At 40.0% G+C, this 18,925-nt stretch overlaps 1 protein-coding gene across 1 annotated transcript in view; it reads left to right on the top strand.

Moving 5' to 3' along the window:
- Window positions 1-316: 316 nt before the first annotated feature.
- Window positions 317-18,925, top strand: part of LOC118781977 (potassium/sodium hyperpolarization-activated cyclic nucleotide-gated channel 3-like) — a 55,394-nt gene continuing 36,785 nt past the window's right edge. The window contains exon 1 of the mRNA XM_036535158.1: window positions 317-984. Within this exon, the coding sequence (XP_036391051.1) occupies window positions 317-984 (668 nt within the window). The remainder of the gene's footprint in view (window positions 985-18,925) is intronic.

An 18,925-nucleotide genomic window follows, 5' to 3' on the forward strand; every position in this document is an offset into this window, starting at 1 on the left:
TTGTGCTCTCGGAATTCTGAGCCTTCCAGTGCCTTGCAACAGGAGCGCGAGACTGAAACCGGGCATATTATCAAATCTGCGCGCGGAGGCATATTTTATTCGCCAGGTAATATTCGAGATGATCCACTGCCTGAAAATGCACCACAGCCACCGATGTCATGTGCATCAGCGTAAGCCTTGCGAGGTTTTTGATTAGGTCCTGAAAGAGCGCTCACAGTCATAGATAAGGGAGCATTGCACTACCTGGCAATAATAGTAATAATTCGGTTTTTTCACTTTTTCCATATCGATTCTTCTACATTTTACATCCATCACAATGGATAAGTTACATTCCTCAATGCGCAAAAGGCTTTACAGCTTGCCACAGCACATTGGACAGAAAGCCTCGATCATGGGAGAGGGAGAAGACGCCGACAAGGACACCCGGAGGAAGAGTATCCGGATGAAACCGTTACCTTCGCCGTCCTCCACAAGCAGCTGCAAAGGCTTTGGGGAGACCAGAAGCGGGGACTCGGTGATCATGGAGACAGACATTGGGAGACCCATAAAGACCAGCTCCAACGGGGACTGCAGGAGGTTCAGAGGCAGCCTCTCGTCTATCACAAGTCGGAACGTTCACGACTCAGATTTGGCGGAGCAGAGGCGCCTCATCACCGAAGGGGATGTAACCCCAGGCGAAGAGAGCCCTCCTGGAGCCTTTGGTGGTGCGGGGGACTTCGGAGCGCAAGGAGGCGGCACTGGCCAACAGGCTTCACCCGACCAGCAATCAGGTTTCATAAAGTTGGATAACATTGATCAAATTATGCCGGACGACGAGAGATTATACCAGGCAGGCTTCATGCACCGGCAGTTTGGGGCAATGCTGCAACCGGGGGTTAACAAGTTTTCTTTAAGGATGTTTGGAAGTGAAAAGGCGGTTGAGCGCGAGCAAGAACGTGTTAAATCGGCAGGATTTTGGATTATTCATCCGTACAGCGATTTCAGGTAACTCCTCACTCATTGAGCTCTTGGCGGTGCTATGTTCGTGTTTGTCAACAGGATGCCCGCGTGCTGCTCTTATTTAAAGCAATTTAAGACAAGCAATTTCTAACAAATGTTCTGCAACTGGCAGCTTTGCCATTTAACAGACTATACAGTTAGGGATAATTTTCCTTTTTTTTTTTCCTTTTTACAGGGAACTGTGTGTCATTTTGAATGGAAAAGTTAACTTGGAGAGAGAAATCCTTCGGGGGGGAAAAAAAACTAACGGAATATTTAATGTAAAAATAGCATGCATTGTTTTACCAACATTAAATGGAAATTCATGTTCTGTTGCGTCAATTTAAATATCTTAATAAGTTCTGCTTGTAAACGTTGTCTCATTTACAATACTGCAATAATGTTTGGTAAAGTGAAACAAGATCAATTTATGTGGCATAATCTATACAACAGAGGAAACAGCGAACACACGAATTTTACAACATTTAGCCACAGTTTTTAGTGAACTGGCTTTGCCAAAACGCAGTACTGCGGGCAAAACAAAACTAATATACAATGGTAGGATTGGGGTGAAACCCGTTTAAAAGTTTAAAAAGGCAAAAACAGAGTTCTGAAAAACCAATTTTATATTAAGCAGTTAGCCACCGAAAAAAGCAATGCAACCTCTTTGCCAGTACCATAAAACAGAATGACTTTAAGTTCACACTTATTATTGCATGGTAGTTGCTGTCTTTGTAGTCACTGGGACATTTTAACAGTAGCACCTGATTTAACAAACATCACATTGATATTGTAAATGGGTTACTGTTTAAAATATTTTAATAATAAGCAAATAATCTGTTAGGATTGTAGGGAAAGCCTCACAGAGTTGAACTGACTTGATCAGAACATAATTGGTCAAATGGCAGGGGGGAGCAGTTACAAAGCAGTTACAAAGAGCTTAGACTACAACCTTAGCTAACTATATAACCTCATATTGCACTGTACATAATGTGCTTTGTCTTGTCCTTGCTTATACACAATCCATCAGCAGACACTGAAATATAATGAAGAGTAAGTGATGCATTTTAAAGGCAGTCCACACTGTGCTGTTATTAAGTAAAACCTGCCCTTGAAAATGACATTGACTATACACATCTGCGAGGGCAAAGAAAATGCTTTATAGCAATGATTGAGTTTCAGGTGTTATAGGATTGTACCCATTGTCTCTGTTGCGTTATCACTGCCTTTCAGGCCTGCTGGTCTTTGGGTGAATGCTCTGAGGCCTGTGTGCTGTCAATGCCTAAATTGGCATTTTATTGTAATAAGTTTTGATACACTCAGGTTGAATCCATTCCATTCATTGTCTCATTTAGGAAAGCACAACACATTAAAGGTGTTATTCAAAATAGAACAAGCTTTACGCTTGGTTTGAATTCCTAGTTAATAGTTATCTCTCCTTGCTTAACCAATAATGTCAGAATTTGGCATTGTGCAAACTGATCAAAATATTGTCATCAAGGGTAGCAACATATGCAGACTGATGTCCTTACATTTCACCTCTCCTGCCTCAGAACTGGCTGTGAGGTTTTTAACAACTTGTTGCAAATCTCACACTTCCCAAAAATGACATTACACGTATTGACTGTCACACTGCGAGCAAGTAACGTGTCATTATCCAGTTTCACAAATAAGAGTGCTAGTGCAGCCGCCCTCCAGAGCTGACAGAACCTGAGTCTCAGTTACGGCAATGCAGTGGAGGCTTGTAGAGTGAATAGAGTACAGCAGAGAGAGAGAGAGATCTCAGTAGAGAACAGACTGATTTATTTACTTGTTTATTGGTCTGCTGAAGATCAATTGACTAGATCTGTTGGTCTCTAATGAACCCCCAGGTGTTCCACTGTGACACTTCACTGCCTGTGCAGTAAGGGTTTCTGAATTGCCATGAATGTTTGTGTGTGTGTGTGCGCGCGCATGTGTGTTTGTGTGTGCATGTGACTGTCAAGCTGTCTGTCTCACTCGCTGTACCTGGGCTTGTGAGAGTGTGTGTGAGTGCGTTTGTTTGTATGTTTGTATTAAGCAAGTACGAAGAATCTTTGTCTGGCAGCAGGTGTTAAAGGTCATTCATGGGGGAAATATGGCAGGCTCGAGCCAGCAGCATCAGGAAAAACAACCAAGGAAATTGTTGTTTCTCTAACCACATTTTCTTTTTCTCTTGTCCATATGAATGCCATCTCTGTATTGGAACCATTGCCTGGCTGCATTATCACTCCTAATTTAAATGGTTGCACATATTTACCTTTAGAGCTAAAAGTATTGAATATTTTTAGCACCATCCTGGATTGTTATTAATTAGTTTTCTTCGTCACATTATTTATTAATGTATTATCCTCCAGATTACATCCTTCAGTGTTATTATTGAAAATATAATTACATTTATTGAAGCCACTGGCAATTGCATTAATGTACATTAATACAAGGAGACCTATAATAATGCAATCTAGGAACACCTTGCTGCTCTTGCTGCAATGAGTGACGGTTCTTAAATTGATCAGGGAATACCACATCATCATCAGTATCATCTTAAACTGCATCACTTTCACTGTACATATTTTGAATTCATTGTGCAGTGGCATTGCCGATCATTAATATCCAGCAGTGCAAATTGTGAGCTTGCAACGGTATCGTTTGGCAGAGGCTGGATCAGGGCCGGTGCAATCAACCAGCTCCTCCTGTTCCCACTTCAGCGCAGTGGAGGGACTCTTCAGTCTGCCATTGTCACATTTAGAGTGGTATGAGAATCAGGAAATTCAGTCAAGCACCCTCTTTTCAATAGACATGAGATGGTGTTTTATGCGCTATTATTTTTGCATTCATAAAAACCCAAAGTCTGCTGCACTGCCAACAGACCATGCTGAATCTGAAATTAGATGGAACACAATCTTACTGGAAGGCTACAATTACCTACAATTAACACCTCTCCTTCTAACACAGATGTTAATCAATTAATTGGTCAATTAGCCAATCTGTCATTCAGTCCAACAATCTATTAATTGTTCTGTCCATCTGTTTTGAATAAGACCATTTACAATCACATTGCCACACAACTCCCTCATCCAGAAGGAATGAAAAAATCAAACATAAAAAACAGTTAAGACAATGTTGGAGAAAGTAGGGATGTATGCATTGATCCCTTCAAAAGCTATCAAGGAGCATTTTTAGTGTAGAGAACAGTATGTACACATTCCAGATAGTACAAGTTTACAGGGCTAAGCAAGCACTACCTGACTCTGTTATCCAGTCTATTTACAAAATCAAATTTTCTGCCTTGTATGCATTTGTTTCAGGTAATCCATATTGACTCCCTCCCCCATTATTCTGAACATGATTTCAAGGACGCAGAGAGAGAGATGAGAATACAGGAACATACTGGTAATAGGTACAGCAGCTTTTGAGTGTACTGTATGTTAAGAAAGCAATACAACAGGCAGATATCACCAAATAGTTTGAGTAGATTAACTGAACTGCTTTGGAATGTAAACCTTGTCTGAGATGTGTCTCATATGCGTGAATCATTTTTCCTTTATTTGCTTTACAAGCTATGGAAAGAATGTCCTTGTTTGAGGACAAAAAGGAAAAGAAAGGTAAGAATCATTGGGGGGGGGGGGTGGTTGTGGGATCTGTAAAGCTTGAAGTCTTTAGTGACCTTGTGATGCTTTTCTACAGTCTATCCCAAAGTGAGATAAGGTCCAAAATGGACTCACTTGCTCTGGTAGTCTCTCTGAGCACTGGTCAACCATTTGTAGATCCTGAGCTTAGACAACCTGTCCACATCTGTAATGTTAATAAATTACTTGCAGGTTTAAGGCTGAGTAAATGTCTACTTACTGTTAATCATTTCAGCTAATAAACTATGAATAGGGTGGGTATTTGAACTGTAAAATAACTGTTACGATTTAAGTATTGAATCCAAATGTGCCAACAGGAACAATTCAATTGTAAAACTTGTCATGACAGTATTTTTTCAGTGAAGTAGACAGAGGTATCATTCCACCTGTGGAAATTTAAACTAAACTTAGACCTTCAAGTAACACCTGGAAGTTGAAAACAAAAAGAGGTGACAAGATAGCAGATACCTCTTTCCCACCCAAATGACAAATCTCACATTTCCACTTCTACCACGGTTGCATTCAGTGAAGCAGTTCAGCCACTCTGAATTTGAACCTTCAGCTAATACCTTCACTTTGCCTAACCAAAGATGACTACCCTGGCTAGTGGATCACATTGCCTGTCAAGAATAGGTTTTTAATGTTGTCAGTTATTAATCACAGAATGAGGAAAAATGCCACAGTCAGGCACCGTGTGCTGACTACAAGAACTCAGCATCATTGTTGCATGTATAAGTATTGTGAGATGTTAAATTGGGAGTGGGGATGTCTCTGAAGGGGAAAGATGAATTAAAATTGGCATTGTTATCCAACCTTTAGGTTCATTTCCAGATCTGAAGCTAGAGATCTCCTTTCCTGAGCATTTATGAACACGCATCTTCCAATAGGATTGACTTAAACCACATGAGGAGCTCGGAGGTGATGGTTTTCATATAATCTAAATGGAAAAGAGTAGAGAAAGATTGGGGGGGGTGATGCCAGCTACAGTGGGCACAGTGATGTTGAAGTAATGCAGTTTGAATATCTTACACTTACCATCAGAAGGACACTTTATTTAACAGCGCTGCATCAGCAAAGGGGGAAAAAATGAAAGGGGTTTAACATTAAAGCTTTTTGGAAAAAAAAGTCCATTAAGCCCTGTCTGCCTCTGAAAGCCAGCGCTGCAGACACAATTAAAAGGGTAAGTTGGGCCGCCCCGCTCTGTCCATCAACCAGCTCAATCCCCCTGCCTCAGTCTATGGTTTCTTTCTTCAACATAACATTTCTGCACTCGGCTTTTCCCCTTCCTGTCTAATTGTTTCCATCTTCCCCTGCTGAGACTTAAGTCAGCTGGGAGAAGCACACCAAACGAGACTTCTTCTAAGAGTTTCCTCATCCTCCCCTGTAGCATCTCACTGATTGCTGTAGAGTACATGAAAGCAAAGTAAGGGAGATTAAAATGACAGAATACTCATTAGGAGCTGAATAGGCAAAAGGTAGAAGTGTGGTACTGAGCAAACTATATACAAATTTTTTCTCCTGAAAATGTCTCAGTGGATGTAAATTTCAGTGCTTATTTCTGTAGTATTTCTAAGACTGAAATCAGTGTTTTCTCATTATATGCAAAAAATAAGATACGTTGGCATTGACACTGGAAAATTCTGTTTTCACACATGAAGTGATATTTTTCTAATCTGATTATTGTATTTAAAACCCAAAATAAACAATATAACAGCCGTAAAGTGAAAATTCTGAAAGGTTGTTTCTCCCTGGGAGGCTTTGATTCAGAATATGCCACAGGCTTCAAGTAATGTTCCTCAGATGACTCTATTGATGCCCGATGCTTTCAGAATGATTATTTCCCTGCATTTAGCTATACTTCAGTTTATATATGGCTTTGGGAAACTGATTATTCTAAACAATTGTCATGTTCAGGAAATACTTTTATATATAATATTTTCCCATAAAGCATTTTGTCCCTCAGCATACAACAGAGCCAGGCCTATGTTTGGTTTATGAATTTCCACAGCATACTCAAACTTTGTTTCAAGTGAAATTTTTGTGTGTTTATGGATGGAAGCTTGTTAACAAGCTGCCATTATGTTGTTATCAATTAGTGTTTCTACCTCAAACTCAACAGATGTGTTGCTAAAAAGGGTAGATATAGGTTCATGTATAAGTTCATATGAATATTCAATACTTTTAGCTCTAAAGGTAAATATGTGCAACCATTTAAATTAGGAGTGATAATGCAGCCAGGCAATGGTTCCAATACAGAGATGGCATTCATATGGACATCATAAGTTCTATGATGAGCAATGTGTTTTTTGTATATTATATTTGGTTGCTTTACTTTAAATATGTTGAAATTTGGTGAAGTCAAATATGATATCACGCTTCATGCTTTAACAATGCCAAGATTATCAGAAGCATTACAGGGTGAAAAGGCATGAGTAAAAAAGAAAACTGATATATTGGCTTGCCAGTATTATTGTCTAATGTTAATTATCTGCAAGCTGACTGATAATTTGGATGATAAATTATTTAATTTGCATTGGACTTCAGCACAAAATTGTATGATTGAGTTGCTTGCGAATGGCTTCGTCAGCAGTCATGTCGATCAGATCATATCTTGTGGATCAGTTCACTTCAGTGCCTTTCAAGATATAAACTGAAACATGAGGTACATTCATGCCACTTATGTTAATTTTGAGCAGAGCAATTATTTACCCTAAGACAAGATTACATTACATAACAGTGGTTGACCCCCCAAATTAAATGTGTACTCTGATTTCCAGTCGGGTAGGGGGCAGTAGTACTGTAGTGTTACCTCAGTGCAAGGTGATGCAGTCATGCCCAGCTCCCTGTTTTAGTTCAGACGTGTGTTGGATTGAATAACAATTTTTGTTTTTCTTTGGTTGAAATTGATAACTTGATTCTAGTTACGCTGGCTCTGGGACCCCCGACTCGGTATTGGATGTTTGAATGAAAATGAAGATAGCCCCCCCCCCCCCCCCCCCCCCCCCCAGAAACATCTGCCCATCTTTCCACCTACAGCATGATCTCCTGTCAGGCCTCCTTCCTGACCCTGTCAGTCTGACACAGTTACTGTCCACAGTGTGGTATTATGCTGATCTATGAACAGAGCCATGTGGTGAAACTGACTTTTTTTTCACTCTGCTCTGATGTTTTTTTTTCCCCCTGCTGCATTAAATGGGTCTGTTTTTTATGTTGTAAAGGTATAGAAAGGGATTACAGAATGTGCTAGAAAGGCTCAAAAGTGGGGTAATCAAAATAGGCTGCCATGCCTGTCCAAGAATATTAGGAGCACACATCAGAAGAGATTATTACCACACAATTTGTTTAATGGAGGGCGGATGGAGAAGGGTGGGTTGGTGGAGTGTGCAGGGGGTGGGGGGTGGAGTGTGCAGGGGGTTGGGGGGGTGTGGAAACGCAGCAGAGTGATTGAAATGTACCACATGGCGCAAGTACTCTTTGGCAGGAGCCAAGAATGAGGACACACGAACATAGGAGGCCACACAGCCTTTCAGTATATATGTGCCTTCTATGCCATCGTTCTTTTTCCTAGTAGTCATCTCAGCTATGATTCCCTGTTTCTGAGACAGAAAAACCGACAAGTGCGAGAGGGTGACTGCATCATCATATTGTGATAATCATGGGCTCCATACTTGTTGGGTATAAAATCATAATGACTGATACAATATTTTTTTAATAGGAAAACAACATTTTCAAACATTGCCTCATACACATCAGCCATGCTCTGCACCTTGTTTAAGCCTTAACATTCACTACATCAAGTAGAAGCATGTAGGCAAGAGGACAACAGGAGAGCAAGAGTGAAACCCCTACTGACAAAAACATTAAAAAAATATTCCATTGAATGGAATATATAAAGAGTGTGTGTGTATACACACATACATGTATACATACAAACATATATGAATATAAATAAATGATAAATACATTATTATTACATAAAATACATTATTAGACATATAAGTATGACTAAAATTAGATAAATATAAATAAAGGTGTATTTCACATATGGGGTTGGTAATCATTGTCAGTGCAGTTCATGTACAACTTCCAGTTGTGCAGGTCTTCGTTTCAGTGTCAGTGCCTTTTTATGCTCATCTGTCTGTGTCCTGAGCATTCTGAATCTGATCACCCACAGTAGCGTGCAGATAAGGAACAATGCGCTGAGCCACACTACCCCCCCCCCCCCCCCCCCCACCCCCACCCCCCCATGCTGCCCCTCTCCCTGTGTCTCAATCTCAGCTGGACACACACCAGTCCCCTGCCATGTCTTATCTCTGACCATGTAAACAACCCAGAGCCACCCTGCTGCTTTTAGTGACTCTCAGGCCATACCTGTGTAAAGGTCTTGCTTGCCTCGCACATAGCATGCTGAATCACTGCATTTGAAAACAGTGTTACTTTGATGAGCACCTAAATGTGGCAGCCTCCTTCTTTTGTTTGCTAGAGCTTTCATTCACGCCATTAACATTAACCCACATCTTGTGGTGTGTTCAGACCATTAGCCAGATGTGTCTGTCAAATGTCACCTTCTTGTTCCCATCGGTAGAGGTGCTGCTGTGTTATACTGTAAAAGGAGGAGAGAGGTGGTTGCCATGTGCTTCTCACTGTTTCAGCTGAGGAGAGATTTAACCGAACACACGGGAAAAAAATGGGCTGTGTTGCCATTTTTAATTCACAGGAAGTGATTTCCACAATTGGTGCGTATGACTTATGCTTATATTACGTGCTGTGTGTCAGGAAGCCAGGCAGATGACTGGATTAAGAGCCATGTAGTCATGGTAATATTTTTTTGACTCCTCCCCTGAGGGAATTCCTCATTTGTCTTCAGTTGTGCTTACATTCACCACAAGGGATATTTCTTTTCCTGCTGTCATTTGTCATTCAGGTAAATTCCTAATGCACATTGTAGTTGTCTAGACTATTAATATCACTTGCCTGTGAATGCTGCGGTTTGGCAGAAGCAAGAAAGGACAGTTGACTGAAATGAAATACAGGAAAGCGTTATATGACCCATACATTTAAGAATCAATTTAAGATTCCAGATGGACACAATGAATCATGCCCCGTCAGCTAAGACATTGCTTTTTGCCTTCTCATGCAGATTTGTAAAGACCAGATTAACTGAATATTACATTCTGTCACACACTGCTTTCTTTTGAGTGACATTGATGTGGGCTTTTTCCTCCTTAATATGCTATCTGAGGTGAGCGCCACATCATTTGGTTATGTGTAAGAGGTTGAGAGAGATGGCATAGTGAATTATAGTACTGCTCATTTTCTTTGTGTTTCACATCAGCATTTTTTGTTTCCCCTGTTTTGTTTTCCTTCTTTCTCAGGTCTTTCTTTCCTCTCTCTCTTTCCGGCTGTTTTCCAGCCTCACATCAAAATCCCAGAGGACAGAAAGGATTTCATTCAGGCTTTTCTGTTTACTGATTAAATCACCTGGTTAGAGGAGATAATGGACAGAGGCAGGGTGGGGCAGGGTGGGGCAGGGTGGGGCGGGGGCACATGTGAGGTGAGAACACGTTGTGTGGTGGTTGCTGTATACGTTGCATCATTTAAGCTGCTCATCCGGTTTTCGGAACAGCTGTTCCCCTCCTCCCGCAGCAGCGTGTGAGCCGCATGGTGGGTAGTACTCAGAATTTGATCCCGTACTAAACAGCTGGCCAGTGAGGGGTCTCCGCAAATGACAAAATGATTGGGGGGGGGGGGGGGGGGGGGGGTGAGGACCAAGCATTGTGTTAAAAGCAAAAGGTACATTGAGACTCAGCAAGTGCTTGCAGACTATGTCAGGCAGATGAAAGTGACATGAAAATGCTGGGTGTCTGCAGATGTCAGAAAGCTAAGCAAAGCTGACACCTTTCAGGAAGGTGTGTGCAATCAGTTTTTTCTTCTGTTTTCTCATCTCTACATCATTCTACAGTCAACAGCATCACTGTTGACTGTAGAATGTCCTTGTGCAGCCTTTCGGTCTCCTGGGCACCAAACCTGACATGAACACCAAATCGCCTGTGCTCTGACCCTCTGTCAGTGCAGAGACAAATCTAGGATGTGTCATCATAAGACGCACCTGTCATAAAGACTGCAAACATGCTTAATCCAGAGACTTATACCTTGTTGCCATCTCTATCTTTCTCATACATTCCTCTCCTTTACTCTCTCTCATCTCTGCCTGTCCATCTATAGTCACCTCCAGAATTATTGGCACCCTTGATAAAGATTCAGAAAAAAAAACATGGGTAAAATAGTGAACTTTATGAGTAATTCAGTGGAATTGACCAAAATAATGTATTTGTCCAATTAATCATTTATTTACAAAAAAACAGCTGTCAAAATTATTGGCACCCCTGTTTTTTGTATATGCGCAGCCAGGCCCGGCGCCAGGAGAAAATAGAGATGGGTGCAATTGCAATCCACAGTGGTGCACAAAAAGTTATGTCTTAAAAAACGTAATAAATACTATGTAGACATCAGGATATAAGGAGACAACTGGGGGTATACTGAGGTTCGTCTGGGAGCTGCAATGCACCCCTATAGTGCCAGGCCTGGGTGCACCCCCCTCAGGCAGAGATAACAGCAGTGAGTCTCTTCCTGTAATATTTGATAAGGTCAGAGCATACTTTTTGAGAGATCTCTGATCATTCCTCCATGCAAAACCTGTCAAGATCATTGACATGCTTAGGTTTCCTTTTATGCACTGTCCTCTTCAATTCAGACCGTATATTTTCTATAGGGTTTAAGTCTATAGACTGTGATGGCCACTGTAGAACTTTTATTTTGTGTTCATGGAACCATTTCTGTGTTGTTTTTGACCTTTGTTTGGGGTTATTGTCTTACTGAAAGGTCCATCTATGGCCAAGACACAACTTCCTGGCAGAGGCAGCCAGATTTTTGTCTAAAATGTCCTGATACTTGGCAGAATCCATTATGCAATTGATCTTGACAAGAGCCCCTGTACCACTGGCAGCTAATCAGCCCCAAAGCATCAATGATCATCCATTTTATTTGACTGTGGGTATGGGGTTCTTTTTCATGTATGCTTCCTAGTTCTAGTCACAATTACAAAAAGGTCTGGTAAACTGTAAGCACCTGATTTTGTTGGCAATTCTCAGTAAGAGCTTTTTTGTGTACTATACTTCCAAATATACTTCCAAGATGGCATCTGATGGTTGACTGAGGAACCTGTAGACCCCAGGATGTGACCAAATGCTGTAATTATGATCCTTGGGTTCATTTTTACTTCAGTTAGAATCATCTTCAATGTGCACAGTGATAGCATTTGCTTGTGTACTCTGAATGGCAAATTTACAGCTGTTTCAGATGCTTTAAACATGTTTTATCATTTTTCTGATAGTGCTTAAAGGTATATTTAGTCACTTATGTATAGGTTTATAACCATATGTCTCTTCTGAATGGACAATTCCCTGGCTTTTCCCATGGGGATGGATGACAGATGGATTTTGTGGTTCCTCATTTTTACAGTTCCTAACGACTCAGATTAACTTAAATATGTATAATTCTGTTGCAGAATTTAACTTTGTTTGACACTATTTAGGGTAAGGGGTGCCAGTAATTCTGACACCTATGATTTTGGTAATAAATGTATAATTTTTCAAATATGTTTAGTGAATTCATTTTGGTGAATTCTATTGACTATAAAGTTCATTACTTTCCACATGTTGAAAAAATTACATCTCATTGATTTTTTTTTTTTCAAGAGTCCTTTTTCTGCATCTGTATCAAAGGTGCCTATAATTCTGACGGTGACTATATTTCCAAGAGTGGTTTCTATTATCTGTCTTGTTTCTTCTGCCCTCTTCATTCTCTCCATGCTGTCCTTATTTAGACTTACTTGTCTCTACTTCCTTCTGTTTTTTTTTTTTTTTAACACAGTGGTTGAAAGATCACACTTCACATCTTAGCACATCCCCAGGCGTCAGAACTTCTTAGCGCAGCCAATAATTTTCGGCATACACACTGTGACAGAGGGGGGGGGGGGGGGGGGGGGGGGGCCTCATATTTCCTAGGAACCCCACAATTACCCCCTGCCAAGCTCCCTGCATTGAAGGCGAGCACACGTGTGTTGAGGAATCTCCTTTCAGCATAGTGCCGGAGAAGTTCCCTCACACAGCATGAATTCAGCGTTCATCCTAGATTTCCTGCTTTTGTGTATACAGTGTAGCATGAGTATGAACCAAGGTCTCCAGAGCACTTCTTTTAAAACAAAAATGTATTTAGTGCAAAGAAGAATGTAGTAGTGCACCAATGACTGAATATGTATTTGGTTCCGTGTTGGTGGCATTCATAGTACGCTACCTTTGTACTCTTACTATGGTGGTTTCTACTTCCCCAGCACAGTAAAATGGATGTACATAATGCACTTCGCAAAACCAAATGTGTTTTAACATTGTTAAATGCATGATGTCCATTTCCTATAGCCACCAGCTGTGTGTTTGATCGAGTATGTGTCAATTCTGTGTATCGAAACAGGTTTTGGAAAAAGCCACAACTCGCTCTACTTGTTCGTTTTAAAACTTCTTTGGTCTCAGCTCTGAAATGGTGATTTAAAAACAGAAAATGCACAGTATGGGACTTATTCTGGCATAGGAGCTTCAGAAAGACTCAGTGCTTTGTAGGTAGATGAAATACATAATAGATCAGCTTCAGGATGTGTCCTACCCTGACTTGTAATCTTATTAATGGAGGCTCTTTTTTGCAGTATTAGATAGCAGTTACTTTTCCCATCGATTTTTTTCCTCTATCCCCCTGTACATGCTTAGTAAATCCATCTGTTTTCTCTCACCCTGAGGTTGAAGAGATTTGCTTTTTCTCTGGTAAAATCTCCTTCTGATAGCGGTGGTGTTCGGAATGATAAAACAGGGCGCTTCAACTAAATATAGCCACCTGCACGCACACATCCGCAGTAGTGGTGATGGGCTCACAGCGTGCCTACCGGCTGTGCTTAGCAAAGCCAGCACTGTCATGGCAGTTTATTTGAGTGGATGTCAACAAAAATAGGATTAACCCTTTTAACTTAATGCTCTTCCCAGTTCATTTGGCTCCTGTTTGAGGGCTGACTGCCAAGGGCATTCCTGACTGACTCCTACTGCATAGCTATGGAACTGGCACAGAGACTGTTACTGTTATTACTAATAATGTGCAGCTCTTGTGCACGTGTCCCCCACCCCCCCCCCCCCCCCCAACAGACTTTCCAAATTCATACCTGTGTGCATCCGTTGTTTAAAATGTTGAGGCTAAGCTTCCGTAGCATTCAGCATTCCGACTGCCTGCCTATTAACACCTTCCTAACAATCCTTCACACCAACACTCGTAGAACTTCCCACTAATCTGATCTAATTAGTCTGTGACACCTGCAGTGCAGACTGAACACCCCCAAGACGGGCCAGGCAGACCGCAGTGTAATTCAAAGGGGCAGCTGTTGTGGAAGTCCTTATTTGACCCTGAGGCAATTTTCGTGGGCAGAAAGTGAGTCAGCATTTCTGAAGGCATCCTCTCACAACCCCAGTCTGATTTTTCAAATATTGATGCACAAGGTTTCCGTTGGCAATCATGAGACTTTGGTTCAGAAATTCCTGCTGAAATGTAACTTTTTTCAGATTTTGGATGATCAAGTGAATCTGTCTGTCAGGAAGCTCAGAATAGTTACCTGGAGGTGGGAGATTAATGTTTCTGCAACCAGTAATAGTAGCAGTGGAACACATGCATACACAGTGGAACACGCACACATTCTGGAATATATACTCGCACACACAACGGGACACACTCAGTGGAACACATGCGCCGTGGAACAGACACACACATAGCGGAACACTCTCTCACTCGGCCATGTGATGCCCCCATTCAGTCAGTGGGCTGCAGTTTGAAGGGGTGCCTCACTTCCCCTTTCGTTCCTGTTCCATCTGGTAATTTACCTTTACCTAAAAACAAAAGACTAACCCACATACAACACTTATGCTCTTTTACAGCTTCAGGGAGCTAGTGTAAAGTAACACCTGACTGGTGTCATGTGCAGTGCAATACAGTCATAGTGTCACTGCACCAGAAGCCTCCAACAGTGGAGTCAGCGCACTGTTGATCCTGGGCACTATACCCGTCGGGTACAGAGAACAGGACGGTGTTAGAGAAGCTTGCCTCATAGCTGAGGGCACTATGGGGGAAAATGGGCACCTGGCATCCGTAGTCATAACAGAAAAGTCTAGACTGTGTGATTTTCAGCTGTGTCACAGTAGGTGTGGGCAGGGAGATATGAAGCCATCCATTATCAAAGCATGTGATGACTAACTCAGGACAGACAAGGTGTGAGCAATGTATGGGCCTTGTCTTCGTTCTCTGCCAGCCAGCAGGGACTGATGCCTGCTGAAATATGAAAGCAAAGCAGACAGGCTGTTCTTTTATTTAAAAATGATGTTTTATTTATACACCAGATAGTGTTTGTTTGCGGAGTCATGTGGGGAGAGGGCAATTTTGTGCTAGTCAGATGTGTTTCCGCTGTCCACTGTTTCTACAATTGTATATTGATAGAACAGTATTGGGATTCCAATACATAATACACAATGATAAAATAATCTCTACTGTGTAAATATGAACTGACTTCCATTAGGAGGTAACATCAGAGCTAAAAACACACACAAGCCCACACATACACAAGACCCCCCCCCCCCCCACACACACACACAAAACAATTTTTTTTGCTAATAAACAAATACACAGATACAGTGCACACGCATACATTGCATATCATGACATACGGTTGCTAATTACAGTGTACACATCAGCAAGGTTGTAGGGCAGTACAGTATATCAGGTGTCTTTTTATGTCTCCAAGCACAGAAGAGGTGGGTTTTAGACAGATGCATAGGAGTTGCCAAGTCACTGTGTCTCCTTGGTGGACTGACAGCAATGTGTCCCTTTAATCAGAGCTCAGTGGGGAAATAGGAAAACACCCCTGCTGTTTCCCAGCCCCTTCCTGGCAGTCTTGCATTTTACCTCCTATCGTCTACACATCAACCCCTTCAAATTGGAGGCTGTCAGAGTAAGAAACTTGACATATAACAGGTATCATTTCTAAAAGTAATACCTTGGTTAACACAGGCAGGTTACAGATGTCATTACTAGTGTGCTTCATGTTTTTTTTACTATTATTCAAAGCTGCTCTTGGTATTCCCAGGCTTTTAAGTAAATGCAGTGATTTTACTAAGCATGCAGCATAGCTTGAATTTGAAGAATTATATTATATATAGAATTATATACCCTTATACTTGGAAGAATTTCCAAGTACTGTCTCTGTTTTCCTGTGTGTGTGTGTGTGTGTGTGTGTGTGTGTGTGTGTGTCGTGTCGGAGTCTGTGACTGTGTCTCTGCGTCAGCTCAAACTGTCTATGTATAGAATTTGTATAGGTTCACAGCAATTCAGCAATTTGTATAGGTTCACAGCAATTCAGTTGTATTATATGGGTGCCCACCATCAAACATGTTTTTGCTTTCATTTACGATTTTATTTTGGCTATCGGGAGTACCCCACACGGTAAATTGGATCCTTCCTTTATTTTGGCTCCTGCTTTCTATTAGTTCTTCTCTGTGATAGATTTTTTTTATGGAGGTAAACTTGGGCGAGGTATCCACCTTGGCAGGCAGACTCAAAATGCTGAAGCTCACTCTTTGCACAATCTATAAAGAGCACAAGGATGGATCATCCTTCATTCAGCAAAATCAATCTGCAGTTAATTACAAAGCTGAACTGGGCTGCAATTTATAACCAAAAAGAGAGACACAGAAGGATAAAATTGTTTTTTTTTTTCTTAGTTGTTCTTCTTCAAGAGTCGCAGATGAGCAATTGTCATTAATGTCCTGATGTGCTGTGGATTTGTGAAAGGCTGATGTTGACATGCGCTTGTTTCTGGGGCAAAATTGAATTGTGAGAAGAAGGGAAAAAGAATTATTGCAGTTTAAGTGAAGGGCTTCAAAATGTTTTGAAGTAGTTAGTTGAAAGAGCTTTGCACAACAATATGTGGTCACTAATTATGTATATTTCATTTACCCCGTGGGTGGCTGTGTTTATTTCTTTCTTTCTTTTATTAACATAATTATTTTATTCTCACTTTGCTCCAGACTTTTTACTGTTCCACAATTTCAGTTGATTTTATGATAAATAGTTGCCCATAATTTAGCTCAACTAAAAAGATGTGATCAATGAAAAAAACAACTATTTTCTTCATAAGGTGAAAGTCCTTTTTTTGCTTTGTCTTTGCTTTCTAATACTGTAGATTTAAGTCAACATAAGCAATCACAAAGATTCATGTGTTACTATTAGTTATTTCATAATCAAACACCCTAGCATGAAGAAGGTATGCATTTTGGTTTTGTGTGCTTTTGTTGTAATATGTACACAGTTCAGTTTACAGAAACTGACTGAATTTGCATACTGATGTTTGTCAATGGATACATGAACATGCAGCATATCATTGTGTACTATCAGGCCATATGTCACAATTCAGACAATTCAGTTTGACAGTTTGACTCTGTTTTAGTTGTTTTCCTCTTGCACTCGTGTGTAAATATATTTAATTTTAGAAAGAATGATGTACGTGGGGCATGGAGTTGGAGAGACAATAGTTTGTTCAGAAAAAGACGCCGAACTCTTAGCTTTAAAGTAACTACATTCCAATCTATAATGCAAAAACATAATTTGGATATAAATTCGCCTAGATGTTAAAGATAAAAATCAGAAGAACTGGAATTAAAAATCAGAAAAAACAATGGATGTAACTGACGACTGGAGAACATATAATAGCAAAATATTTTAAGATTGACAAGCCAACATCGAGAAGGCCTCATTGAATATATATGTGTATATATATATATATATATATGTATATATATATATATATATATATATATATGTATATATATATATACATATATATACACACACACTCACACGAATCTGCAATATGGTGCTATCATTTATATGGTTCAACAAGGCACATGGTTTAAAAAGAGAAAGAGAAAAGAGAGCTAAATTCCTAAAGTTCAAGAAGTCATACTCCCAGGACATCACGAGGTATAAAACAAGTAACAGCCCTGATAGTAAATAATACATTTATATCCTTCGCCCAACTCAAAGAGAAATAAAAAAATATTAGACAAAGATTACTTTAAATATGTCCAGTTGAAATGCTTTATTAAGATATGCAATTAATAAGATACTCCTAAATGCAGACAATAATAAACACCTTGTGGGAAAAAAAATACTAAGCAATTTACAAAATACTCAGTGAGAAGGCAATACTAGAGAGTCTGTAGGAAGTGGAATAATGAATTAGGAAGAAACAATGTGGCAAAGGTATGTAAAAATTGTCAATTAAAAACTGTCAAATACAAACAGCTACCACTAATGAAAATCTGTGTTTTTTACAATATAAATTAATGAAGGGAATTTCTGATATGTGAGATAAAATTAACAAATTTAATAATCAGACTTCAGAAGTCTGTATTAAATGTCAGACTGAAAATGGCCCCCCCTATTGAATTCCTTTTTGAGTTGCTGGAAAGGACAAAAGTTATGGAGAGCGAAAATTGGTTATCAAGAACATTAAAAATCCACATAGGTTTCTATCCCTTAATATATCTCCTTCTCAATAAAAACAGTGAAATGAATTCTACATACCTGGTAACATGGGTGATTTCGCTCTCACTATTTTTTTCAGTTAAACAGTTCTACTCATGAAATTTTAATCAAACAAAACCCCTTAAACTACAACACTGGAAATATGATATGCAGCATTATTTGAAAATGGAAAGAAGCCTGTCTGAAGAAAACAACATAATGCAGAAGTCTGGGATGAAATATATCAAACCTTTCAGGATCACGAAACAGAAAGAGAGGAACTTGTATAGAATTAAATCTCATTGCAGTTTCAGCAGGAGTGTCAGATATTGTTTGGAAATTATCTGTATCTATATTAAGGTAAAACAGCATGCAACAAGTGTATAACTTAAATACACATACATGTGTACATGTATTTAATGACAGGTGAAGACTGCAATAATCACTAAGAATGGCCATCTTTATTTAGACCTTGGTGTCATGTCTACATGTATTTATGCTTACTTGTATGTACGTGTACTACACATACATGTTGACATGCGTGTATGCTGTTCAATGTGAGGGGTGATGTATGTTTTTTGGTTTATTATTTGGGTTTCCATTTAAAATTTATTGATATGATTATTTCCTTTTTT

The sequence above is a fragment of the Megalops cyprinoides genome, chromosome 8, assembly GCF_013368585.1.
Source record: "Megalops cyprinoides isolate fMegCyp1 chromosome 8, fMegCyp1.pri, whole genome shotgun sequence".
Taxonomy (NCBI): Eukaryota; Metazoa; Chordata; class Actinopteri; order Elopiformes; family Megalopidae; genus Megalops; species Megalops cyprinoides.